The sequence below is a fragment of the Trifolium pratense genome, linkage group LG7, assembly GCF_020283565.1.
Source record: "Trifolium pratense cultivar HEN17-A07 linkage group LG7, ARS_RC_1.1, whole genome shotgun sequence".
Taxonomy (NCBI): Eukaryota; Viridiplantae; Streptophyta; class Magnoliopsida; order Fabales; family Fabaceae; genus Trifolium; species Trifolium pratense.
The window spans coordinates 49514143-49538142 of record NC_060065.1 but is presented as its reverse complement, the minus strand read 5'-3'; the positions used below and the strand labels follow the sequence as shown (position 1 = coordinate 49538142).

General features: G+C 36.5%; 3 protein-coding genes and 1 pseudogene across 3 annotated transcripts; 1 reads left to right on the top strand and 3 right to left on the bottom strand.

Moving 5' to 3' along the window:
* Positions 1 to 1274: 1274 nt before the first annotated feature.
* LOC123896560 (probable L-type lectin-domain containing receptor kinase VII.2) lies at positions 1275 to 3571 on the bottom strand. The gene has a single exon (XM_045946934.1). It carries the CDS (start codon positions 3569 to 3571, stop codon positions 1508 to 1510), a length of 2064 nt encoding a protein of 687 aa, XP_045802890.1. The 3' UTR covers positions 1275 to 1507.
* A 333-nt stretch (positions 3572 to 3904) lies between these two features.
* On the top strand, positions 3905 to 5058 carry LOC123896559 (annotated as a pseudogene).
* Positions 5059 to 6696: 1638 nt separating this feature from the next.
* Positions 6697 to 9216, bottom strand: LOC123898997 (probable L-type lectin-domain containing receptor kinase VII.2). Its single transcript, XM_045950053.1, has one exon. It carries the CDS (start codon positions 9054 to 9056, stop codon positions 6975 to 6977), a length of 2082 nt encoding a protein of 693 aa, XP_045806009.1. The 5' UTR covers positions 9057 to 9216; the 3' UTR covers positions 6697 to 6974.
* An 11765-nt stretch (positions 9217 to 20981) lies between these two features.
* LOC123899649 (probable L-type lectin-domain containing receptor kinase VII.2) lies at positions 20982 to 23882 on the bottom strand. Its single transcript, XM_045950836.1, has one exon. The coding sequence runs from the start codon at positions 23596 to 23598 to the stop codon at positions 21493 to 21495; it is 2106 nt and encodes a 701-aa protein (XP_045806792.1). The 5' UTR covers positions 23599 to 23882; the 3' UTR covers positions 20982 to 21492.
* Positions 23883 to 24000: the final 118 nt, after the last annotated feature.

Below are 24000 nucleotides of genomic sequence, written 5' to 3'. Positions count from 1 at the left end.
TTTTCTTCATCTTCTTCTCTCTTCTCCTTCTTTATGTTCATCATCATCTAAACATACAAAAATTCCAGAAAATGAAAAATCTAAATCTAAAATTTTTCCTTCCCTTGAACAAAATCCAAAAAACTCGTAAACATAGAAAATAAAAAATGAATGAAATTTTGGATCTTTATGAAGCAAATTCTTGAAAATTAAACCCATGAGAAAACACAATTTATAAATATTGAAATGAAAACCTCGTAAGGTTATTACTTTGCCTTTTATTTCATAACCCAACAAGTCATGGTCTTCAATTCCATTAAGAACAAATTTCGGAGACTCAAATTGAATCCTCAGACTCGTGAAATAATTCTCCTTCCATTGTCTGTGATTTTTCTTTCACAAAATTCGTTTTTCTTTTTTCAGAAATTTAGTTTGATAATATTGAAGTTGTTTATTTTAATAGCAAGGAAGAACCCCAAAAGTGTTGAAATTCAGAAGATTCATTTGTGTAATTCATATATCCAAAGTGTTACTTGGTGTGCAAGTAACCAAAGTTTGTTGTAACTACTTGCTTAGGTGGCAAGCTAGTTTGTTAGTTTGTTGAGCTAACAAACTTGAGTAGTTAGTTAGAGTTAGTTTTGAGTTTGTTAGGGTTGGTTACAAGTTAGTTAGGATCTAAGTGAGTTACCAAAGTGTGGTAATCTAGTTTAAATACTATGTGTGCCTCATTAGTCATTGTAACCATTTTTTTGTGCCCCTATGTGGAAGAATAAAACAAACTCTTTTCTCTATACTTCACCATCTTCTTCAACGCACTATTATTCCCTTTTCATTCTTTTCATTCAATTGATCAAGACGAGCAAGCCAAGCAATTCTGCAGTGTGCTCATAGGCAAGCCCTGTGCCATAGCAATTCTTTAAACTAGGGATGCAATTGCTGCTGAAGACTGCAATTTAAAATTATATAAGTGCTTAACTAAACTATTTGTCCAAACAGAACCTAAGACTTCTTTATTTTGACACGATGTTCAATACTAATGCTGTAATGATGTTCTAGATTGCTTGAACTACAAAGCATGCATATAAACTTAGTTTTATTAAAACTATTGCAGAATGCATTCTAATATTCTCTAACATGATGCTTCACATTTGAATTACCATTGTCATTTCAGCAATATGTAGCTTTAGAAACAAATATACAAAAACATACAAATCTATAGATGCATCATGCATCAAAGTAGTGTTTACAATAGTATTATTTTTCTTTTCTATGTTTCAATTTCATACATCCTCTAACGACCTTATGCAATTTTGCACAGAATTATGTCCTTATAAATATACAACATTTTCTGAAATATATAAAACTTATAGTAGAAAACAATTAACTTCCATGGTTTGGTAGTTTACACAATCCAACTCATAATAAGCTAAGACCTCGAATATTATTCTTCACTCAGTGCAACATAATGAATAATCTAAAATCTACAACATTGCCAGCCTTCCCGACTGATATCTGAATCCGATTCTGATTATGATCCTTGTGGAATGGAACTTGAGCCACTTGTAGTTCTCTCAGATTTATAACTAAACATTTTAATATCTTCAAAAGTAGGGTGATTTTTGTATTGAAGTCCACTTTCAGTTCTAGTCCACATTGCAGCTGATTTTATTCTTCGAAGTAAACCTTTCTCCATATTTTCTTCATCAGATTCAGTGTTGTACATTTCTCCCTCCAACATTTTCACAACCTGCCTCATTATTGGTCTAACACCAGGGTTTGAATTTGAACACAACAAACCCAAATGAAGTAATCTCTCAGCTTCCTCAATAGGGTATCCTCCTTTAGACTTCAACCTTTCATCAATAGCATTGTGCAATTGTCCAACAACCATTAGGGACTCCACCCATTCAACTAGTCCTGGTTTATGTTCTTCAATAGGTCTTCGCCCACAAACTACTTCCAACACCAATATTCCAAAACCAAACACATCAGACATAGTCGACGCTCTTCCTGTCCGAATAACTTCTGGAGCAATGTATCCTAATGTCCCTAGTACTTTCGTTGTACTAGCCACTTGTCCATGATGCTCATGCATAAGAGCCAATCCAAAATCCCCCAATCTGGCATTCATGTCCTTGTCAAGTAGAACATTGCTTGCTTTGATGTCCCTATGCAAGACCTTAACTTCCCAACCTTCGTGCAGGTATTGAATCCCTGCGGCTACATTTTTCAAAACTTGAATCCTCTCTTGCCATGCCATCATCTTTCCTTCTTCACACTCAAAGATCCATTTGTCTAAACTGCCATTATTCATGAAGTCATAAACGAGAATCAAGTTTCCATTCTCTTTTTTGCACCAACCTCTAAATCCTACTAAACTTCTATGTTTCAATCTTCCTAGGCTTGAAACCTCTGCCAAAAACTCTCTCATTCCTTTGCTTTCTTGAGGGATTCTCTTAACCGCGACTTCAACTCCTTGCAAAATCCCTTTATACACACTTTTGTTCCCTCCTATAGCAACCACATTCTCTTCAGAGAATCCTCTTGTTGCTGCATGAATCTCTTGGAAACCAATTCTATGTGGCCAATACTCTAGTTCCCACGCTTCAATTTCTCCCTCTCCCTTTCCCCCCCTATATAGAATGAAAACAACTATACTACTGCAACAGATGATTATTAAGACAAAAACAACACCGGTGGCCACTAAAAGTAAAGCTTTTGCTCTAGAAAACCATCCCTTATGAGGAATAAATGTCGGCAAGTTGTGTGTCACTAAAGCATCACCTATTGAAAAATTTGTATTACTAAAGCTCCAAGCAAGAATCTTACTACTGTCTACTATTTGCCCTGTGGCTGCACTGAATCCAACGTATGTTTCATCCACAAGAACCCCAGTAAGGTTAACATTCATACTGATGAGAGGAACTTGAGGCCTATTTTGTCCTGCCGGAGCCATAGTAACGTTTATCTTAGAGTGCATAAATTCAATCCAAACTTGATAATTTTCACCACTTTTAATGTTCAACACCTTAAACTCATTGTCATATTTTCCACCCCAGTAGCCAGCCTCATGTGAAGTTAAGGATTTTAGCGAGTTTACGTCGATACCAATATGATTACCATTTATATCGTTGAATTCTTCGTTTCTAACTATATCGAATTCAACTCCAAAAACATGGTTGTTAAGATTGCCTTCATTGGTCAAATTGAAGAGACCGATATATTCGTTTGATATTGTTCCATTTAGACCTCTTGAAGGTGTGAATATGAAGGCAAAGCCATGTCCTGGGAGAACTTTTTTTATGGGGGCAACTGAGAAAATGAAGGAAGTAGCAAAGGGGAGAAGAGTGGAAGAGTTGGGTGATTTGGTTGATACTTTTTGAGGGTAAAAAGCACGGCCTATAGAGAAATAAGTGCCATTAGTGAGAGTGAGAATGGAATTTTGAATGGTTGCATTTCCATATAGCACAATGTTTGTTGAGTTGAAGTTTGTATTATAGACAAATTCAGTAGTGGAAACACAACATATAATTATGGTTACAGTGTGGAGAAGAATGAGAAGTTGCTTAAGTTGAAGCATTGGGAAAGACATTAAGAATGAAATAGAAACTATTGCCAAATTGAGTTTTATGCAATGTTGAATATAAGATTGAATATTGAATATAAGATTGAATAGTATGTTACATGAGTGTTAGTTTCTAGAAGGATATTGGAATGAGTGGTTGGTAAAAAATGCTAAAGATTTTTGAGGTTTTCTTGTTTGAAAAATGAAGAGTGAAGTACGTATACATGACTTTATAGGTCGATCAAGCCATAAATTCAAATACGATATTCTAATTTGGCAGCTTAAGAAGAGTTTTTAGATTTGCTTGTAGCAATCCTTCTATTACTTCTATCTAATTAATGACCATTGAGCCTCTAGTATATGGTCCACAGGTGACCATTAATTTGTTGTGATATTCTCTTTCTCTAAAATTAATAGAAAAAAATATATCTTAAAGTATGAGATGATACTTGTCTCTTTTAACTTAATCTAGGTTTTGGGTTCGATCCCTGCCTTTGGCATGCAATGGTGTTAAAACTCTTGGGAAGAGTTTGCCATACATTTGGGTCTCACAAGACTCGAGAGATTAGTCTCTGTAGTTGCGCGCAGAGGATATTCGATTTTTGCAAAAAATAATAATAATAATAATAATAAAAATAATAATAATAATAATAATAAATGCATAGGTCTACATCTATGACTATATATTAGTCTCTATAGTCTTCCATTGTTTAGTGTTATTGTTTCCATTCAAAGAAAAAACTGTTCTTTTTGTCTAACATGGGTGGGTGTTTTACAATCTTCATTTCTCTAACTGATTTTACAACTGGCATGCAAGGTTGCTTCTTACAAAGATGAAGTATGGAAATCTGCAACTGCAACATACATCAAAGATAAAGATAGTTCTCTCATAAGAGGTATTAATTTCTCTTTCTCTAATCTTAGCATAAGTTCGTCTATATAATCACTTTTGAGTTTTGAAAATGTGGTTAGTTGAGTATTGATTATAGGAGGAGCTTGTTGTTATGGAGACATTCACAAGGTTGATTATGGAAAATATAGTACTGGATTAAGCACCATTTTGTTCAATAGAGGTAGTACTTGTGGGGCTAGCTATGAGATTAGATGTGTTGATCATATCTTATGGTGTTTGATTGGAAGTCCTTCTGTAGTTGTTACTGTTACTGATTTTTGTGCACCGAATTATGGATTTTCAGCTGATTATGGTGAATGGTGTAATTCTCCATATGAACATTTTGAGATGTCAGAAGCTGCATTTGCTGAAATTGCCAATAGAAAATCTGATATAGTGCCAGTTCAATATAGAAGGTACAAAAAATATTGCTTCAACGTGACAAATTGATTGACTAAGGGTCTATTTAACTATTTTGATACGTACTTGTGAGACTGATAGAGAGAACTTATGTAAACAACCTACGGCAATGTCGTCCATAAGCTGTTTTTAGTTTATTAAACTGCCTATATGAAAACAATTGACTTTATTTTATCTTTTTCCATAAAAATAGCTTATAAATAAGCACTTGTAAGCTTTGTATTAAATGGCGTTTGTGGTGCTAACCTTTATATTTTGGCAAAATGCTGGAAAATGAGGTTCATGCGGTTTAAATTGCCATTGCAATACTGTTGTGGAGACCACAAAATTCTTTAAACTTGGGCTGCAATTGCTGCAGACCGCAATTTAAAATTATAAGCGCTTATGTTACAACTGCTTAACTAAACTATTTGTCCAAATAGAACCTAAGTCCTTTCTTAATGCTTAGGCTAGGCATATGGGTTTTACAAGTGAAATTTTTTTGCTGGTGTGAATATTATGCAGAAATTCACAATGAGTGGAAGTTATAATTTTTTGCTGGTGTGAATATGATTACCAATGTGGGTTGGATAAGGAATTGGGGACAAAATTGGCATTGCAATGTGAATATTCAACAACAGCCTCTATCCTTTGAGGTGAATATCAAAAGTGGAAAAACAATCACATCTTACAACGTTGCAACTGCAAATTGGCAGTTTGGACAGACATTTGAAGGAATACATTTCTAGCATGATATGATTCAGAATTTTGATGCTAAAAGATAAATTTCTATGACTTGAATTTTGAACTACTAACTGTGATTTATGACCCTTCCAAGGCTTTTATTTTGACATGATGTTCAATACTAATTAATGCTGTAACGATGTTTTACATTGCTTGAACTACAAAGCATGCATATAAACTTAGTTTTATCAAAACTATAGCAGAACATCCTAATTTCCTCTAACAAGATGCTTCACATTTGAACATCCTAATTTTGAATAATATATAATTAAAAATATTAATAATCAAAGTTGTGCATTATAAAATTGTACTTTCTCCACTATGTTAATTTTTTTCTCTTTGTGAGACTTAATTTTGGACCTCTAAGGACCCTTTTTGATTGACTTATTTTTAAGCTTATACATAACAACTTATGTAAATAAATAAATTTTTATGTATTATTATAAGTTTTTTAAGGTAATTTATGATAAAATAACTTATAAAATACAATTTTTGTTGGTGAAAATTATGAATTAACACAAAATTATTTATTTGTATAACTTATTTTCATAAGTCATAACTCTTTAACTTAGGGTCAACTTACATGATAGGATAAATCAGTTGGTCATCATAGTGGTGTTACTTATTTCTCCAATCCAAATCAAGCTTTTGTGCCACTCGTATTCCCCATATTAAACTCAATCCATTGCTGCAAATTTCCTTCAATAAATTGTGCTCTAGAACTACCATGCACAATCTCTTTTAATTAGAAATTGTGAAATTTAGGGTTTAAATTGGGAAAGAAATAGTCGAGTTGTTACTGTTACAGATTTTTGTGCTCCAACTTATGACATGTCCATAAGCTGTTTTTAGCTTATTTCCATCAGCTCTCCTAGGTAGCTTATAAAACGGTTTATAGATTATATGAAAACAATTTGATTTGATTGTATCTTTTGTTATAGAAAAGCTTATACATAAGCATTTATGAGATAAGCATTGTTTTAAACTCTGGTTATTGCAACAAAATGCTGGAAAATGCATCCAATGCGGTTGCAATGATGTTGTGGAGAGTGGAGACCGCAAAACTTTTTAATCTAAACTCTTGCAAAATGCATCATATTTGAATTACCATTGTCAGTTCAAAAATATTTTCCTTTAGAATCAAACATATGGACACATACAAATATATCAATGCATCAAAGTGGTGTTTACAAAAGTATACATCTTCTGATGACATTATACAATTTTGCACAGAATTTTGGCCTTTTAAATACACAAAATTTTATGAAATATGTCAAAAACTTATAGCAGAAATCAATTAACTCAGGGGATAGTGCAACTTGCATGCTTTTGTGATGTACACAAACCAACTCCAAATGAGCTTAAGACCTTGAATATTCTTCACTTAGTGTGACATTATGGTCCATCTCGAATGATATCTGAATCTGATTGTGGTCCTTGCGGAATGGAACTTGAGCCACTTGTAGACGACTTAGAATTATAACGGAACATTAGAACTTCTTCAAAAGTAGGGTGATCTTTGTTTTGAAGTCCACTTTCAGTTCTAGGCCACATTGCAGCTGATTTTATTCTTCTAAGCAAACTTGTTTCCATATTTTCTTCATCAGATTCGATGCTGTCGACATCTCCCTCCAACATTTTCACAATCTGTCTCATTGTTGGTCTAACACTAGGGTCTGAATTTGAACACAACAAACCCAAATGTAGCAGTCTCTCAGCTTCCTCAATAGGGTATCCTCCTTTTTTCTTTAACCTTTCATCAATAGCATTGTGCAATTGATCGAGCACCATTAGGGACTCCACCCATTCGATTAGCCCTGGCTTATGTTCTTCAATAGGTCTTCGTCCGCAAATTACTTCCAAGACCAATATTCCAAAGCCAAACACATCAGACATAGTCGACGCTCTTCCTATTTGAATCACTTCCGGAGCAATGTATCCTAATGTCCCTAGTATTTTCGTTGTACTAGCCACTTCTCCATGATGCTCATGCATAAGAGCCAAACCAAAATCCCCCAATCTAGCATTCATGTCCTTGTCAAGTAGAACATTGCTTGCTTTGATATCCCTATGCAAGACCGTAACTTCCCAATCTTCATGCATGTATAGAATCCCCACGGCTACATTTTTCAAAACTTTAACCCTCTCTTCCCATGTTAGCATCTTTCCTTCTTCGCACTCAAATATCCATTTGTCTAAACTTCCATTGTTCATGAAATCATACACTAGAATCAAGTTTTCTTTGTCTTCTTTGCACCAACCTCGAAATCCTACTAAATTTCTGTGTTTCAATCTTCCTATGCTTGAAACCTCAGCCAAAAACTCTCTCATCCCTTCTCTTTGGTGAGGGATTCTCTTGACCGCGACTTCAACTCCTTGCAACATCCCTTTATGTACACTTTTGTTCCCTGTTACATAAACCACATTCTCTTCAGAGAACCCTCCTGTTGCTGCATGAATCTCTTGGAAACTAATCCTATGTGGCCAATACTCTATTTCCCAATCTTCAATCTCTTCTTCTTTATTTCCCCTATAGAGAATGAATAACGCAGCACAACCAATGATAATTAATACACACACAACACTAGTTATTTCTACAGCTATAGCATTTCCTCCAGAAAACCATCCTTTTTGAGGGACAAATGAAGCCAAGTTGTGTGTAACTAAAGCATCACCAATTGAAAAATTCTTATTACTATAGCTCCAAGCAAGAATCTTAACACTATCTTTTTTCACCCCATTGGCTGCACAGAATCCAACATAAGTTTCATCCATAAGAACCCCAGAAAGGTTAAGATTCATACTGATAAGAGGCACATGAGGCCTCTTTCGCCCTGCCCGAGCCATTGTAACGTTTAGACGAGAATGGTTAAACTCAATCCATACTTGATAGTTTTCTCCACTTTTCATCTTCAACACCTTAAATTCATTGCCATATTTTCCACCCCAGTAGCCAGCCTCATGTGAAGTTAAAGATGTAAGCGAGTTTACGTCAATACCAACATGATTATCATTTGTATCGTTGAATTGTTCGTTTTTAACAATATCAAATTCAACTCCAAAAACATGGTTGTTAGAGTTACCATCATTGTTGAAATTGAGTAAACCGATATACTCGGTTGATGTTGTTCCATTTAGATCTCTTGAAGATGTGAATATGAAGGCAAAGCCATGTCCTGGGATAAAGTGTTTGGTAGGGGAAACCGCGAAAATGAAGGAAGTAGCAAAGGGGAGAAGTGTGGAAGAGTTTGGTGGTTTTGTAGGTACTTTGTGAGGGTAAAAAGCACGAGCTATTGAGAAGGAAGTGGAAGTATCATTAAGGAGAGTAAGAATGGAATTTTGAATGGTTGCATTTCCATATAGGCTAATATTTGTTGAGTTGAAGTTTGTATTATAGACAAATTCAGTAGTGGAAACACAACATATAATTATGTTTACAGTGTGAAGAAGAATGAAAAGTAGCTTAAGTTGAGGCATTTGGAAAGGACTGAGATTGAAAGAGAAAGTGTTGCCAAATTGTGTTTATTGAATATTAAATATAAGATGTTACATGTGTGAGGTTTAATAAATGTTATGATAAGGGAATGAGTGGTTGCTAAAAAATGCTAAAGTATATACTTGTTTGACAAATGTATAGACTATAGAATGAATTACATCCACATGACTTTATAAGTAAACTCATCAATTCAAACGCGGTATACTGATTTGGCAGTTTATTAGCTATGAGTTAAGACTTTTGTTTGTTTTAGTTAGTTTTCAATGCAACCATTTCACTGTGCAATTATCTTAGGGATGAAATCTAGGTGTCTTTATTTTACTTTAACTTTAAGCACCAGTTATTGTTCAAAAGTGTGTATTATTAGCATTTCTCTTTGAAACTTGTGAAAGTAAACTGCAGCAGAAATTAAATTAGAAAGAAACTGGGCAATGGTTTCTGTTGTAACAATGATTATTGAGTTTTTTATAGATAGATCATCAAATTTCATTCTTCAAAAAGTCCTCAAATTATGATTGTAATCCTTTTTATCTCATTGTGGACCGTTAGATATAAGATTGGTTCGATGATTGGATCCAGATAGTTACGGAGTAAAGTGATTAGGAGAAAGATAGTGTGGTCCTCGCCTACAACAGAATATTAACTAATATTTGCCAAATTAAAAGGAATCTCATTGTAGAAAATGTTTATGATTGTAGAATAAAATCCTACAGAGTTCTTGCTCAAATCACTTATTGGAATGGGAGGTACAATGCACAGAATAGAAATCACACTCAAACCACACAAGCACAAGGGAATTATCTGTCATTCAGATAGTTTGTTTGTCAAGGAATTCAATGATGAGCTTGTTCACTTTCTCTGGGAATTGTTCATGAACAAAATGGCTTCCTTCTGGAATATATATAGTTTCCAAGTTTGGTACAAAATTTTTCACCACCCCACTTCTGATGTAGTCTTCCATGCCAGGAAACTTGAAGCAATAGTCTTCCTCACCCATGATCAGCAGTGCAGGAACATTGACTTTAGGATCGATTAGGCCACTTTCCACTGTGAGAGATCTGCGTGGATCATAAACATTGTTTTATAAATTGATACAAGTATGCACCCTAAAGTTACGCAACTAGTAAACAGTCATTTTGGTCACTAAATGCACGAGGTTGTGCCACTATGACTATAGTACCTAAATGTATCGAAATTACAAATACATCTGCGAGGATGACTGTTGGATATTTGAATTGGCTTAATTTTGCTAAAACAAATATACTAACAAGATGTTGGAAAACATGTTACAACATCATATTTATTCAAGGAAATCTCGCGCATTTATGAGAGCATCTGCTATTTATGGAAATCCACTTAAAGAGCACGCTTAATGGAGATTTGATCTGATCAGGAGTTTTAAGGATAAGACAAACTTAATGAAATAGCTGGATGACTTATCCTATCATATAAAGTCCTTTAAACATTTTTGGAAAGTCTTGATATATCCTTAATGAAGATTGAAAAAATATCAGATCATCCTTTATGATTCTCAAGGAGCGTCTGAGCATTTGTGGAGAAAGAGGAGCGTGCCTAATCACTATATATACGAAGACCAAGCTCAAGACTAAGTATCTCATTGAAAAATATTAGTTACACATATTGAGTCTTTGTTGAGTCTTTTATTGTTTGATTGTAATTCTTGCTTGTGGATTCTATAACACGAGTTAAGAAGTAGTTTATTATTTTAAGGTGACTCCTAAGCTTTGAAGTACGGAGTTTACCGTGTGTGATTCACTTGAAGCTTTTAAGCAAAAGTGAAGTGTTGTCTTGGCAAGTTGTCGCCACATCATTCCTAACATTGTATAATCAACACAGGTTGTGTTGTGTGAGTGGAAGTGAGATGGGATCTCATGTCTAGGAGTTCCTAGGCAGAAGTTGCATGAGTAGTGTCGAGGTTATAAGGCGTAAACCAAGGGTTTGCTGGAGGTCTTAGTTTAAGGCGTAAATCCTAGGGTTTGCTGGAGGTCTTAGTAACTAGAGCTATTAGTGGATTTCCTTCCTGGATTGGTATCCCCCAGAGTAGGCAGTTGGCTGAACTGGGTTAACAATTACTTGTGTCATTTTTATTCTCTGTCAGTTTTTATATATTATATAAGATGTGCCAACAATAGAAAATAACATTATTCACAAAGTAGTTGTTGGGACATCTTAGGCAACGTCATTCTAGTGATACCAGAATTTCAATTGGCATCAGAGCAGGCACCCTGTTCTGTTATTTTGGGTGAGCTCCAGGGAAAGTACTTTCTGATACAATGGATAAAGAAGGAGGGTCAGTGTCTAAACCCCCTTTACTGACAGGTCCTGAGAACTATGATTATTGGAAATCTCGTATGGAGGCTTTCATAAAATCAATTGACAGCAGGACATGGAAGGCTGTGTTACGTGGATGGGAACCACCAATGGTTCTTGACAAAGATGGCAATAAAACTGATGTTAAGAAGCCACATGATGAATGGACTAAAGAGGAGGATGATCTGGCACTTGGCAACTCCAAAGCCTTGTATGCAATTTTCAATGGTGTGGATGCTAACATGTTCAGGCTTGTTAAGAGATGTATCACTGCTAAGCATGCCTGGGAAATTCTGAGAAAAGCTCATGAAGGAACATCAAAAGTTAAGCTATCTAAGCTTCAGATGCTCAAAACTAATTTTGAGAATCTCAGAATGAAGGAGGAAGAAACCATTCATGACTTTCAAATGAATGTGCTTGATTTCGCAAATTCATTTGATGCGCTTGGAAAACCTATCTCAGATGAGGAGTTAGTGGGAAAAATTCTCAGATCTTTGCCTAAAAGATTTGATATGAAGGTGACAGCCATTGAGGAGGCTCATGATCTCTCCAGCCTAAACTTAGATGAACTCATAGGATCACTTCAGACCTATGAAATTGGCTTGAACAGGAGGAATGAGAAGAAAGATAAGAATCTAGCCTTTTCTTCAAAAAGCACTGCTGATGACTTACAAGTTGAATCTGAAGGAGAAGAAAGCTTAGCTGAGTCTATGGCTATGCTAGGGAGACAATTCAACAAGTTGATGAAGAAAGTAGATCAAAGGTCCAAGCCAAATGGTCGATTCAACAACAACAAACAGTCAAAGGCAAATGAAGATGAAAGATGAGTGAAATGCCATGAATGTGAAGGTTTTGGCCATATCAGACCTGAATGTCCAACCTTTCTAAAAAGGCAAAAGAAAAGTCTTGTGGTTTCATGGTCTGATACAGATTCAGAAGAGGAAGAATCTGCCAAATTTGTTAATGCTTTAACAGGAGTTTGTGTATCTGACTCAGAATCATGTGATGAGGAGGTAACTTATGAGGAACTAGCTGCTACTTACAAAGATCTTCATAATAGAAGTATAGAAGTCTGCAAAGCATTGGAGAAACAAAAGAAGATCAATGGCAAACTACAAGCTGAGAGAAATGATTTACTCATGAACATCAATAATCTCAACATTAAGGTTGAAGATCAGAGTAGTCAAATTCGACAGTTGGAAATGGAGAAGTCTAACCTCCTGTGTAAAGTTGCTAAACAAGGTAAAGAAGTGACCAAGTTAAATGCTGACTTGGATCAAGTCACAAAAGTGGCTAAAATGATGACCAAAGGTACTGATGCCTTTGAGGAGATGTTACAAAAACAAAACTACGGGAAACCTAAGCCCATTGGTTTTGAACATGAAAGAGTAAAGCAACAGATGAAGTTCAACAATGCCACTATACATACTCCAATCAACAACACGTTTGTGTCAGGAGGATTGTCGCAACATCTGATGGAACAACCTGTGCCCAGGTTCTATAACTGGACATGTCATCATTGTGGAAGGAAAGGACATATTAGGCCTTTCTGCTATAGGCTGCACGGATATCTAAGGAGAGTTCATCAAGAATTCTATACTCCTGTCTTTCCTAATGTTACAACAAGACAGGAATGGAGAGAAAAGAAGAAGATCACAGGTCTAATAGCTCATACATCCTTGAGAGCTTCTTCATGAGAAACATGGTACTTTGATAGTGGCTGTTCTAGACACATGACAGGTGTTGAACACTATCTTGAAGACTTGAAGTCATATGCTACCAGTTTTGTAACATTTGGAGATGGAGCCAAAGGAGAGATCAAGGGAGTTGGTAAACTTGCAAACCATGGCTTACCAAAGCTAGATAATGTGCTGCTTGTAAAAGGGCTTAAAGCTAATCTAATCAGCATAAGCCAACTTTGTGATCAAGGCATGAAAGTTAACTTCACAAAAGCTGAATGCCTAGTTACAAACGAGCAAGGAGAGCTGTTGATGAAAGGAGTAAGGTCAAGAGACAACTGCTATCTCTGGATCCCTAAAGAAGAAGATGTACCAACATGTCTTATTAGTAAAGAAGATGAGGTAAAGTTGTGGCACCAAAAACTTGGCCACCTGCACCTCAAAGGCATGAAGAAGGCAATAGCTAAAGAGGCAATCAGAGGTCTTCCAAAACTCAAAATTGAGGAAGGAAGTATATGTGGAGAATGTCAAGTAGGGAAGCAGACAAAGATGTCGCATCCAAAGTTGCAACATCTTACCACAACAAGGGTTCTAGAATTACTGCACATAGACCTGATGGGGCCAATGCAAGTGGAGAGCCTTGGAGGAAAAAGGTACGCGTTTGTCATGGTAGATGACTTTTCAAGGTTCACATGGATTGAATTTCTAAAAGACAAATCTGAAAGTTTTGATGCATTCAAAGAACTTTGTCTTCAACTCCAAAGAGAAAAGAACTCTGCTATTGTAAGGATACGAAGTGATCATGGTAAAGAGTTTGAGAATGCAAGCTTTCTTGAATTCTGCATCTCTGAAGGAATCAAGCATGAATTCTCAGCTCCAATCACACCTCAACAAAATGGTGTTGTTGAGAGGAAGAACAGGACAATACAAGAGTCAGCCAGAGTGATGTTGCATGCAAAACATCTTCCATATCAATTCTGGGCTGAGGCCATGCATACTACTTGTTATATTCACAATCGTGTCACACTCAGAACTGGAACTTCTACTACACTATATGAACTGTGGAAAGGCAGAAAACCAACTGTCAAACACTTTCATGTGTTTGGAAGTAAGTGCTATATCCTATCTGATAGAGAGCACATAAGAAAAATGGATCCTAAAAGTGAAGAAGGATTGTTTCTTGGATACTCAACAAACAGCAGGGCCTATAGAGTTTACAACTAGAGAACCAAGGTAATAGTAGAATCTATCAATGTTGTGATAGATGATTTGACATCTGCTAAAACATCTGATACTGAAGATGATGTTGCAACAACTTTGCCAACATCTGAAGAAGCTGTAGCAGAGAAAGAATCTGATTCAGATGATGAATCAATAATTCCTACACCTGGTCCTGTGAGAAAAGTTCCTTCAATAAGAATACAGAAGAACCATCCCAAGGATCTCATCATAGGAAATCCTGACCAGGGAATTGCTACAAGAAGGACAAATGAAGTGGTTACTAATTCATGTTTTGTCTCAAAGGTTGAGCCTAAAAATGTAAAAGAGGCTCTCACTGATGAGTTTTGGATAGAAGCCATGCAAGATGAACTAACTCAGTTTAGAAGAAGTGATGTGTGGGATCTTGTTCCTAGACCCAATGATGTTAATGTCATAGGCACAAAATGGGTGTTCAAGAACAAGTCAGATGAAAATGGTGTTGTAACAAGAAACAAGGCAAGATTAGTGGCTCAAGGGTATACTCAGGTTGAAGGACTTGATTTTGATGAAACATTTGCGCCAGTAGCAAGACTGGAATCTATTAGGCTACTTCTTGGTATAGCATGCATCTTCAAATTTAAGCTGTACCAAATGGATGTCAAGAGTGCCTTTCTTAATGGGTACTTACATGAAGAAATTTATGTGGAGCAGCCAAAAGGTTTTGTAGATCCTGCTAATCCTGATCATGTGTACAAGCTGAAGAAGGCTCTTTATGGACTGAAATAGGCTCCAAGGGCCTGGTACGAAAGGCTGACAAATTTTCTTGTTAGTCAAGGATACAGAAAAGGAGGCCATGACAAAACCTTGTTTGTTAAAGAACAAGAAGAGAAGCTGATGATTGCCCAGATTTATGTTGATGACATAGTATTTGGTGGAATGTCTGAAAAGATGGTGCAACATTTTGTACAACAAATGCAATCAGAGTTTGAAATGAGTTTGGTAGGTGAGCTGACATATTTCCTTGGTCTGCAAGTCAAACAAATGGAAGACACCATATTTGTTTTTCAAAGCAAGTATGCGAAGAATATGATCAAGAAGTTTGGAATGGACACTGCAACACACAAGAGAACTCCAGCTGCTACACATCTGAAGCTAACCAAAGATGAGAATGGCATTGATGTTGACCAAAGCCTATACAGGAGCATGATTGGCAGTCTCTTGTATCTTACAGCTAGTAGACCAGACATCACCTTTGCTGTGGGTGTTTGTGCAAGATATCAAGCCAAGCCAAAGATGAGCCATCTTGTACAAGTCAAAAGGATTCTGAAATATATAAAGGGCACCAGTGATTATGGGATTCTGTACTCCCAGACAAAGAATTCTACTTTGGTAGGGTATTGTGATGCAGATTGGGCTGGAAGTGCTGATGATAGGAAGAGTACCTCAGGAGGATGCTTCTTTTTGGATGACAACTTGATCTCATGGTTCAGCAAGAAGCAGAATTGTGTGTCTCTATCCACCGCAGAGGCTGAATACATAGCTGCAGGTAGCAGTTGTTCACAGTTGATGTGGATGAAACAGATGCTGAAAGAATATAATGTTGACCAAGATGTCATGACATTATATTGTGACAACTTGAGTGCAATTAATATATCAAAAAATCCAGTTCAACACTCAAGAACCAAACATATAGACATCAGGCATCATTTCATTAGAGATCTTGTTGAAGAAAATTGTGTGGAACTTAAGCACATTGGTACAAGTGAACAGCTAGCTGACATTTTTACAAAGGCGCTTGATGCTAATCAATTTGAATTTTTTAGGGGCAAATTGGGAATTTGCCTGCATGAAGAAGCATAGCAGTTACAGCAGTTGAGGCGTGCAAAAGGAAACCGTTTTCTCTCCCATCAATCAATGCACGCTAATTTAGGGAAATCATTACAAACTTCCCTTAAATGTGTCTGTACACGCAATCAATACACTTCCATTCAAATCCTAATTTTTTATCGTAAACCCTATTCTTCCACTTCCAACTTCAACTTTCATCCCTTCAACTGCCTAAACCTCAAAATTCATCATCCAAACATGTCTGAATCTTCCCAAACTACAAAGTCCGGTCGTTCTACTCGATCAAAAGTAAAGATCGAACCCTCAAAAATCATCAAGGATGCTGTACCGGTTACAACTGTTCGTGCTTCCAAACCCAAAGTTCAATCTAGTGTTGCTGAGAAGAAAGGGAAGGGAAAATCAGTTGAAAAGAAGAAAACTTCAAAAGTAAGTGATGCTATCTCTCCATCTGGTAATCAATCTGAGAAAGGAACTTCTAAAAGGAATAGAAGGGATTATAAATCTAAGTTTGCTCTTTCTATGTCTGATTTGGTTTTTGAACCAAATGTTAACACATCTGAGAAAGCAACTGAAGTAGAATCTCAGAACCCTAAATCTGTGTCTGAAATTGTTGAAACACTTATCTCAATTGCTGGTAACCCTAGTCAAGAAAATTTGGGATCTGATGCTGAAAAGAGAGATCTGAATGATATGCCTGTTGATACTGAGATGGAAGACACTCCTACAGAGGTTGAGCCTAATATTGCTGATAAATCACCAACGATTGCTGAGATGGTGGCTGAAAAATCAACCCCTGTCGTTACTGAAGAAGTTGTCATGCAAGATGTTGAGGCATCCTTGAATCAGAATGAAGAAGTTGAAACTGCTGAGGAAGAACCTGTGAAGGAAGTTACTACTGAAAAAGATGTTGAGACAACTGACATAACATCTGAGTCCTCAGAAGAAGGAACTGGAACTGCTGATGAGGGTACCTCTGATGATGAAAAAGACACTCAGTCTGAAGAAAGCAACCAGTCAATACCCACAGAAGAGCAAGAGATTGAAGCTGATAAATCTGCAGAAGTTGAGAAGGAAAAAGAAAAGGATGTAGTAGATGTTGATGATTATGTCACCACCAAGACTGCTGTAAAACCAACTGGTGGTATAACAAAAAGGTTGAGAAGCTGTACAGGGAAGGCTGTGGCCACTGCAAGCAAGACTCCTGCACCAAGAGTGAAAACAAAAGGTGTTGGACCAGTCAAAGGTTGGAGCAAAGTTCTCTCCCCTCCTGTCAAGAAGAAGGAGACACTGAAGAGAAAGAAGGAATCATCCAGTGACTCAGATTATGATGCTGCTGAAGATGTTGCTAACATCTCATCTCCAAACCCTAAGAAGGATACTGCAAAGAAGGTTCCTCAAGGTATTGAAGAAGCCCCCTGTGATAACATTTCTTTCCATCGTGCTGCCTTTGCACTAAGGTGGGACTACATCTACCAAAGGAGATTGGCTGTTGAAAGGGAATTAACCAAAGATGCTCTCAAATGTCAAGACATCTTTGACTACATCAAGGAAGCTGGTCTGATGAAGACAGTTTGTGATTTCAGTCCCTGTTATGAGCTGCTTGTGAAAGAATTTCTGGTGAACATCCCTGAAGAATGTGATAATCCACTGAGCAAGGACTACCACAAAGTTTTTGTCAGAGGTAAATGTATCAATTTTTCTCCTGTTGTGATCAATAGTTACTTAGGAAGATCTGTAGAACCTAAGGCTGAATTAGAGGTTGCTAATGATGTTGTGAGTGCTGAAATAACTGCTGGTAAGGTTAAGGTCTGGCCCACGAAGAAGCTGATACCCACTAGTAAATTGAATGTCAAATATGCCATCCTCAATAGGATAGGTTCAACAAATTGGGTACCAACCAAGCATGCAACCAATGTTGCTACAAACCTGGGTAGATTTATATATGCTGTAGGAACCAAGGTTGACTATGACTATGGAACCTTTATTTTTGATCAAACCATTAAGCATATTAGATCAACTGCTGTGAAGATGCCAATAGCATTTCCATCTTTGTTATGTGGAATTATCTTGGCCCAATATCCAGACATCAAGGTTGTGACTGACACACCTAAGAAGAGGGAATCTGGTTTTACTTTTCATCATAAGCTATTTGGTAATCACAATGTTACTGATCATGTTGGGACATCTGCTGCTGGAGCTGGTGTTATGACCAAAAGAGAGATTATTGCTGGTTTGAAAGTTCAATGTCAGGACATTAATAAACAGCAGGCTGAGCTTGAGGAAAGAAAGAAAGTGTTCATGAAAATGATTGAAGGCTTGGAAGCTGATGAAGTACCTGTCAAAGCTAGTGCAAATGTGGCTGCTGCAGGTGAACAAAACAATGTAGATGAGGATGAAGGTTATGCTACTGCTACAGATGAGGATGAAGCTTCTGATAGCAGTGATGATGAATGATGTTGTAATCTTTTTACTGTTTTTACTGCACTTTGTTATTTGCTTTGTGGGTTGTTTGTGCCCTGGATTTTAGCACCTTCTGAGTGCATGGTCTGTACTTTTAATTCTGCACTTTGGATACTTAACTTTCCTGTTTTGGCACATTTTGTGGCTAAAAAGGAGGAGTAGTACTTTGATTTGTTTGTTTCTGCTACATGTTGTTGTGTCTTTCGCTATGACATGTTTTTAAGTAGCAGTAAGCAAGTTTTCAGGGGGAGTAAAAATTTTACCCTAAGATGATGCACAAGCTGATGAAGTCAGGGGGAGTTTGCTACTGAATGGATGCTGCCCTGATTGGACGAACAGGTGCTAGAAGATGTGCTCCCATATGTCACAACACCTTTGATGACATATGACATGATTAATCATTTGCTCTCATACCACGTTTTATTTTGCTCGAGGCTATTTGATGATAACTCCGCTGCTGCTGCCTCTGATGCATATATTTTTCACCTATGTGAAATTTTGTTTAAATGATGCTCTAACATTCCTTCTTTTGTGTGACCATGGTGATTTGAAGGATTGCGCTTTTTAATCTCTCAAGGGTAATGGCCTGAAATTGTTTTAGCCAAAAATTGCCAAAGGGGGAGATTGTTGGATATTTGAATTGGCTTAATTTTGCTAAAACAAATATACTAACAAGATGTTGGAAAACATGTTACAACATCATATTTATTCAAGGAAATCTCGCGCATTTATGAGAGCATCTGCTATTTATGGAAATCCACTTAAAGAGCACGCTTAATGGAGATTTGATCTGATCAGGAGTTTTAAGGATAAGACAAACTTAATGAAATAGCTGGATGACTTATCCTATCATATAAAGTCCTTTAAACATTTTTGGAAAGTCTTGATATATCCTTAATGAAGATTGAAAAAATATCAGATCATCCTTTATGATTCTCAAGGAGCGTCTGAGCATTTGTGGAGAAAGAGGAGCGTGCCTAATCACTATATATACGAAGACCAAGCTCAAGACTAAGTATCTCATTGAAAAATATTAGTTACACATATTGAGTCTTTGTTGAGTCTTTTATTGTTTGATTGTAATTCTTGCTTGTGGATTCTATAACACGAGTTAAGAAGTAGTTTATTATTTTAAGGTGACTCCTAAGCTTTGAAGTACGGAGTTTACCGTGTGTGATTCACTTGAAGCTTTTAAGCAAAAGTGAAGTGTTGTCTTGGCAAGTTGTCGCCACATCATTCCTAACATTGTATAATCAACACAGGTTGTGTTGTGTGAGTGGAAGTGAGATGGGATCTCATGTCTAGGAGTTCCTAGGCAGAAGTTGCATGAGTAGTGTCGAGGTTATAAGGCGTAAACCAAGGGTTTGCTGGAGGTCTTAGTTTAAGGCGTAAATCCTAGGGTTTGCTGGAGGTCTTAGTAACTAGAGCTATTAGTGGATTTCCTTCCTGGATTGGTATCCCCCAGAGTAGGCAGTTGGCTGAACTGGGTTAACAATTACTTGTGTCATTTTTATTCTCTGTCAGTTTTTATATGTTATATAAGATGTGCCAACAATAGAAAATAACATTATTCACAAAGTAGTTGTTGGGACATCTTAGGCAACATCATTCTAGTGATACCAGAATTTCAATGACTAATGTTTGGCGAGGAATCTGGCTAACCACTTTCGATGGAGTCTCTAAGTCCAACTATGTTACTCTATTCACAAGGTTCAAACCAGATGCTTTGTGCACCGAATTATGGATTTTCAGCTGATTATGGTGGATGGTGTAATTCTCCATATGAACATTTTGAGATGTCAGAAGCTGCATTTGCTGAAATTGCCAAGAGAAAATCTGATATAGTGCCAGTTCAATATAGAAGGTACAAAAAATATTGCTACAACGTGACAAATTGATTGACTAAGGGTCTATTTAACTATTTTGATACGTACTTGTGAGACTGATAGAGAGAACTTATGAAAACAACGTACGGCAATGTCGTCCATAAGCTGTTTTTAGTTTATTAAACTGCCTATATGAAAACAATTGACTTTATTTTATCTTTTTCCATAAAAATAGCTTATAAATAAGCACTTGTAAGCTAATACATTGTATTAAATGGCGTTTGTGGTGCTAACCTTTATATTTCAGCAAAATGCTGGAAAATGAGGTTCATGCGGTTTAAATTGCCATTGCAATACTGTTGTGGAGACCACAAAATTCTTTAAACTTGGGCTGCAATTACTGCAGACCGCAATTTAAAATTATAAGCGCTTATGTTACAAGTGCTTAACTAAACTATTTGTCCAAATAGAACCTAAGTCCTTTCTTAATGCTTAGGCTAGGCATATGGGTTTTACAAGTGAAATTTTTTGCTGGTGTGAATATGATTACCAATGTGGGTTGGATAAGGAATTGGGGACAAAATTGGCATTGCAATGTGAATCTTCAACAACAGCCTCTATCCTTTGAGGTGAATATCAAAAGTGGAAAAACAATCACATCTTACAACGTTGCAACTGCAAATTGGCAGTTTGGACAGACATTTGAAGGAATACATATATGATTCAGAATACTAATGTTATTTATGAACTACTAACTGTTATTTATGACCCTTCCAAGGCTTTTATTTTGACATGATGTTCAATACTAATGCTATAACGATGTTTTAGATTGCTTGAACTACAAAGCATGCATATAAACTTAGTTTTATCAAAACTATAGCAGAACATCCTATAACGACCTCATGCAATTTTGCACAGAATTTTGTCCTTAAAAATATACAACATTTTATGAAATATGTCAAACTTATAGTAGAAAACAATCAACTTCCATATGGTTTGGTAGTTTACACAAACCAACTCAAAATAAGCTAAGACCTCGAATATTCTTCACTCAGTGCAACATAATGAATAACCTAAAATCTACAACATTGCCAGCCTTCCCGAATGATATCTGAATCTGATTCTGATTGTGATACTTGTGGAATGGAACTTGAGACACTTGTAGTTCTCTCAGAGTGATAACTAAACATTTTAATATCTTCAAAAGTAGGGTGATTTTTGTATCGAAGTCCACTTTCAGTTCTAGTCCACATTGCAGCTGATTTTATTCTTCGAAGTAAACCTTTCTCCATATTTTCTTCATCAGATTCAGTGTTATGCATTTCTCCCTCCAACATTTTCACAACCTGCCTCATTATTGGTCTAACACTAGGGTCTGAATTTGAACACAATAAACCCAAGTGAAGCAATCTCTCTGCTTCTTCAATAGGGTATCCTCCTTTAGCCTTCAACCTTTCATCAACAGCATTGTGCAATTGGCCAAGCACCATTTGGGATTCCACCCATTCAATTAGTCCTGGTTTATCTTCTTCAATGGGTCTTCGCCCGCAAATTACTTCCAACACCAATATTCCAAAACCAAACACATCAGACATAGTCGATGCTCTTCCTGTCCGAATCACTTCCGGAGCAATGTATCCTAATGTTCCTAGTACTTTCGTTGTGCTAGCGACTTGTCCATGATGCTCATGCATAAGAGCCAAACCAAAATCACCCAATCTAGCATTCATGTCCTTGTCAAGTAGAACATTAGTTGCTTTAATATCCCTATGCAAGACCTTAACTTCCCAACCTTCGTGCAGGTATTGAATCCCCGTGGCTACATTTTTCAAAACTTGAATCCTTTCTTTCCATGTGAGCATCTTTCCGTCTTCACACTCAAAAATCCATTTGTCTAAACTTCCATTATTCATGAAGTCATAAACTAGAATCAAGTTTTCTTTGTCTTCTTTGCACCAACCTAGAAATCCTACTAAATTTCTGTGTTTCAATCTTCCAATGCTTGAAACCTCAGCCAAAAACTCTCTCTTCCCTTCTCTTTGGTGAGGGATTCTCTTGACCGCAACTTCAACTCCTTGCAACATCCCTTTATGTACACTTTTGTTCCCTGTTACATAAACCACATTCTCTTCAGAGAACCCTCCTGTTGCTGCATGAATCTCTTGGAAACTAATCCTATGGGGCCAATACTCTATTTCCCAATCTTCAATCTCTTCTTCTTTATTTCCCCTATAGAGAATGAATAACGCAGCACAACCAATGATAATTAATACACACACAACACTAGTTATTTCTACAGCTATAGCATTTCCTCCAGAAAACCATCCTTTTTGAGGGACAAATGAAGCCAAGTTGTGTGTAACTAAAGCATCACCAATTGAAAAATTCTTATTACTATAGCTCCAAGCAAGAATCTTAACACTATCTTTTTTCACCCCATTGGCTGCACAGAATCCAACATAAGTTTCATCCATAAGAACCCCAGAAAGGTTAAGATTCATACTGATAAGAGGCACATGAGGCCTCTTTCGCCCTGCCCGAGCCATTGTAACGTTTAGACGAGAATGGTTAAACTCAATCCATACTTGATAGTTTTCTCCACTTTTCATCTTCAGCGCCTTAAATTCATTGCCATATTTTCCACCCCAGTAGCCAGCCTCATGTGAAGTTAAAGATGTAAGCGAGTTTACATCAATACCAACATGATTATCATTTGTATCGTTGAATGGTTCGTTTTTAACAATATCAAATTCAACTCCAAAAACATGGTTGTTAGAGTTACCATTATTGTTGAAATTGAGTAAACCGATATACTCGGTTGATGTTGTTCCATTTAGACCTCTTGATGAAGGTGTGAATATGAAGGCAAAGCCATGTCCTGGGATAAAGTGTTTGGTAGGGGAAACCGCGAAAATGAAGGAAGTGGCAAAGGGGAGAAGTGTGGAAGAGTTTGGTGGTTTTGTAGGTACTTTGTGAGGGTAAAAAGCACGAGCTATTGAGAAGGAAGTGGAAGTATCATTAAGGAGAGTGAGAATGGAATTTTGAATGGTTGCATTTCCATATAGGCTAATATTTGTTGAGTTGAAGTTTGTATTATAGACAAATTCAGTAGTGGAAACACAACATATAATTATGTTTACAGTGTGAAGAAGAATGAAAAGTAGCTTAAGTTGAGGCATTTGGAAAGGACTGAGATTGAAAGAGAAAGTGTTGCCAAATTGTGTTTATTGAATATTAAATATAAGATGTTACATGTGTGAGGTTTAATAAATGTTATGATAAGGGAATGAGTGGTTGCTAAAAAATGCTAAAGTATATACTTGTTTGACAAATGTATAGACTATAGAATGAATTACATCCACATGACTTTATAAGTAAACTCATCAATTCAAACGCGGTATACTGATTTGGCAGCTTATTAGCTATGAGTTAAGACTTTTGTTTGTTTTAGTTAGTTTTCAATGCAACCATTTTACTGTGCAATTATCTTAGGGATGAAATCTAGGTGTCTTTATTTTACTTTAACTTTAAGCACCAGTTATTGTTCAAAAGTGTGTATTTTTAGCATTTCTCTTTGAAAC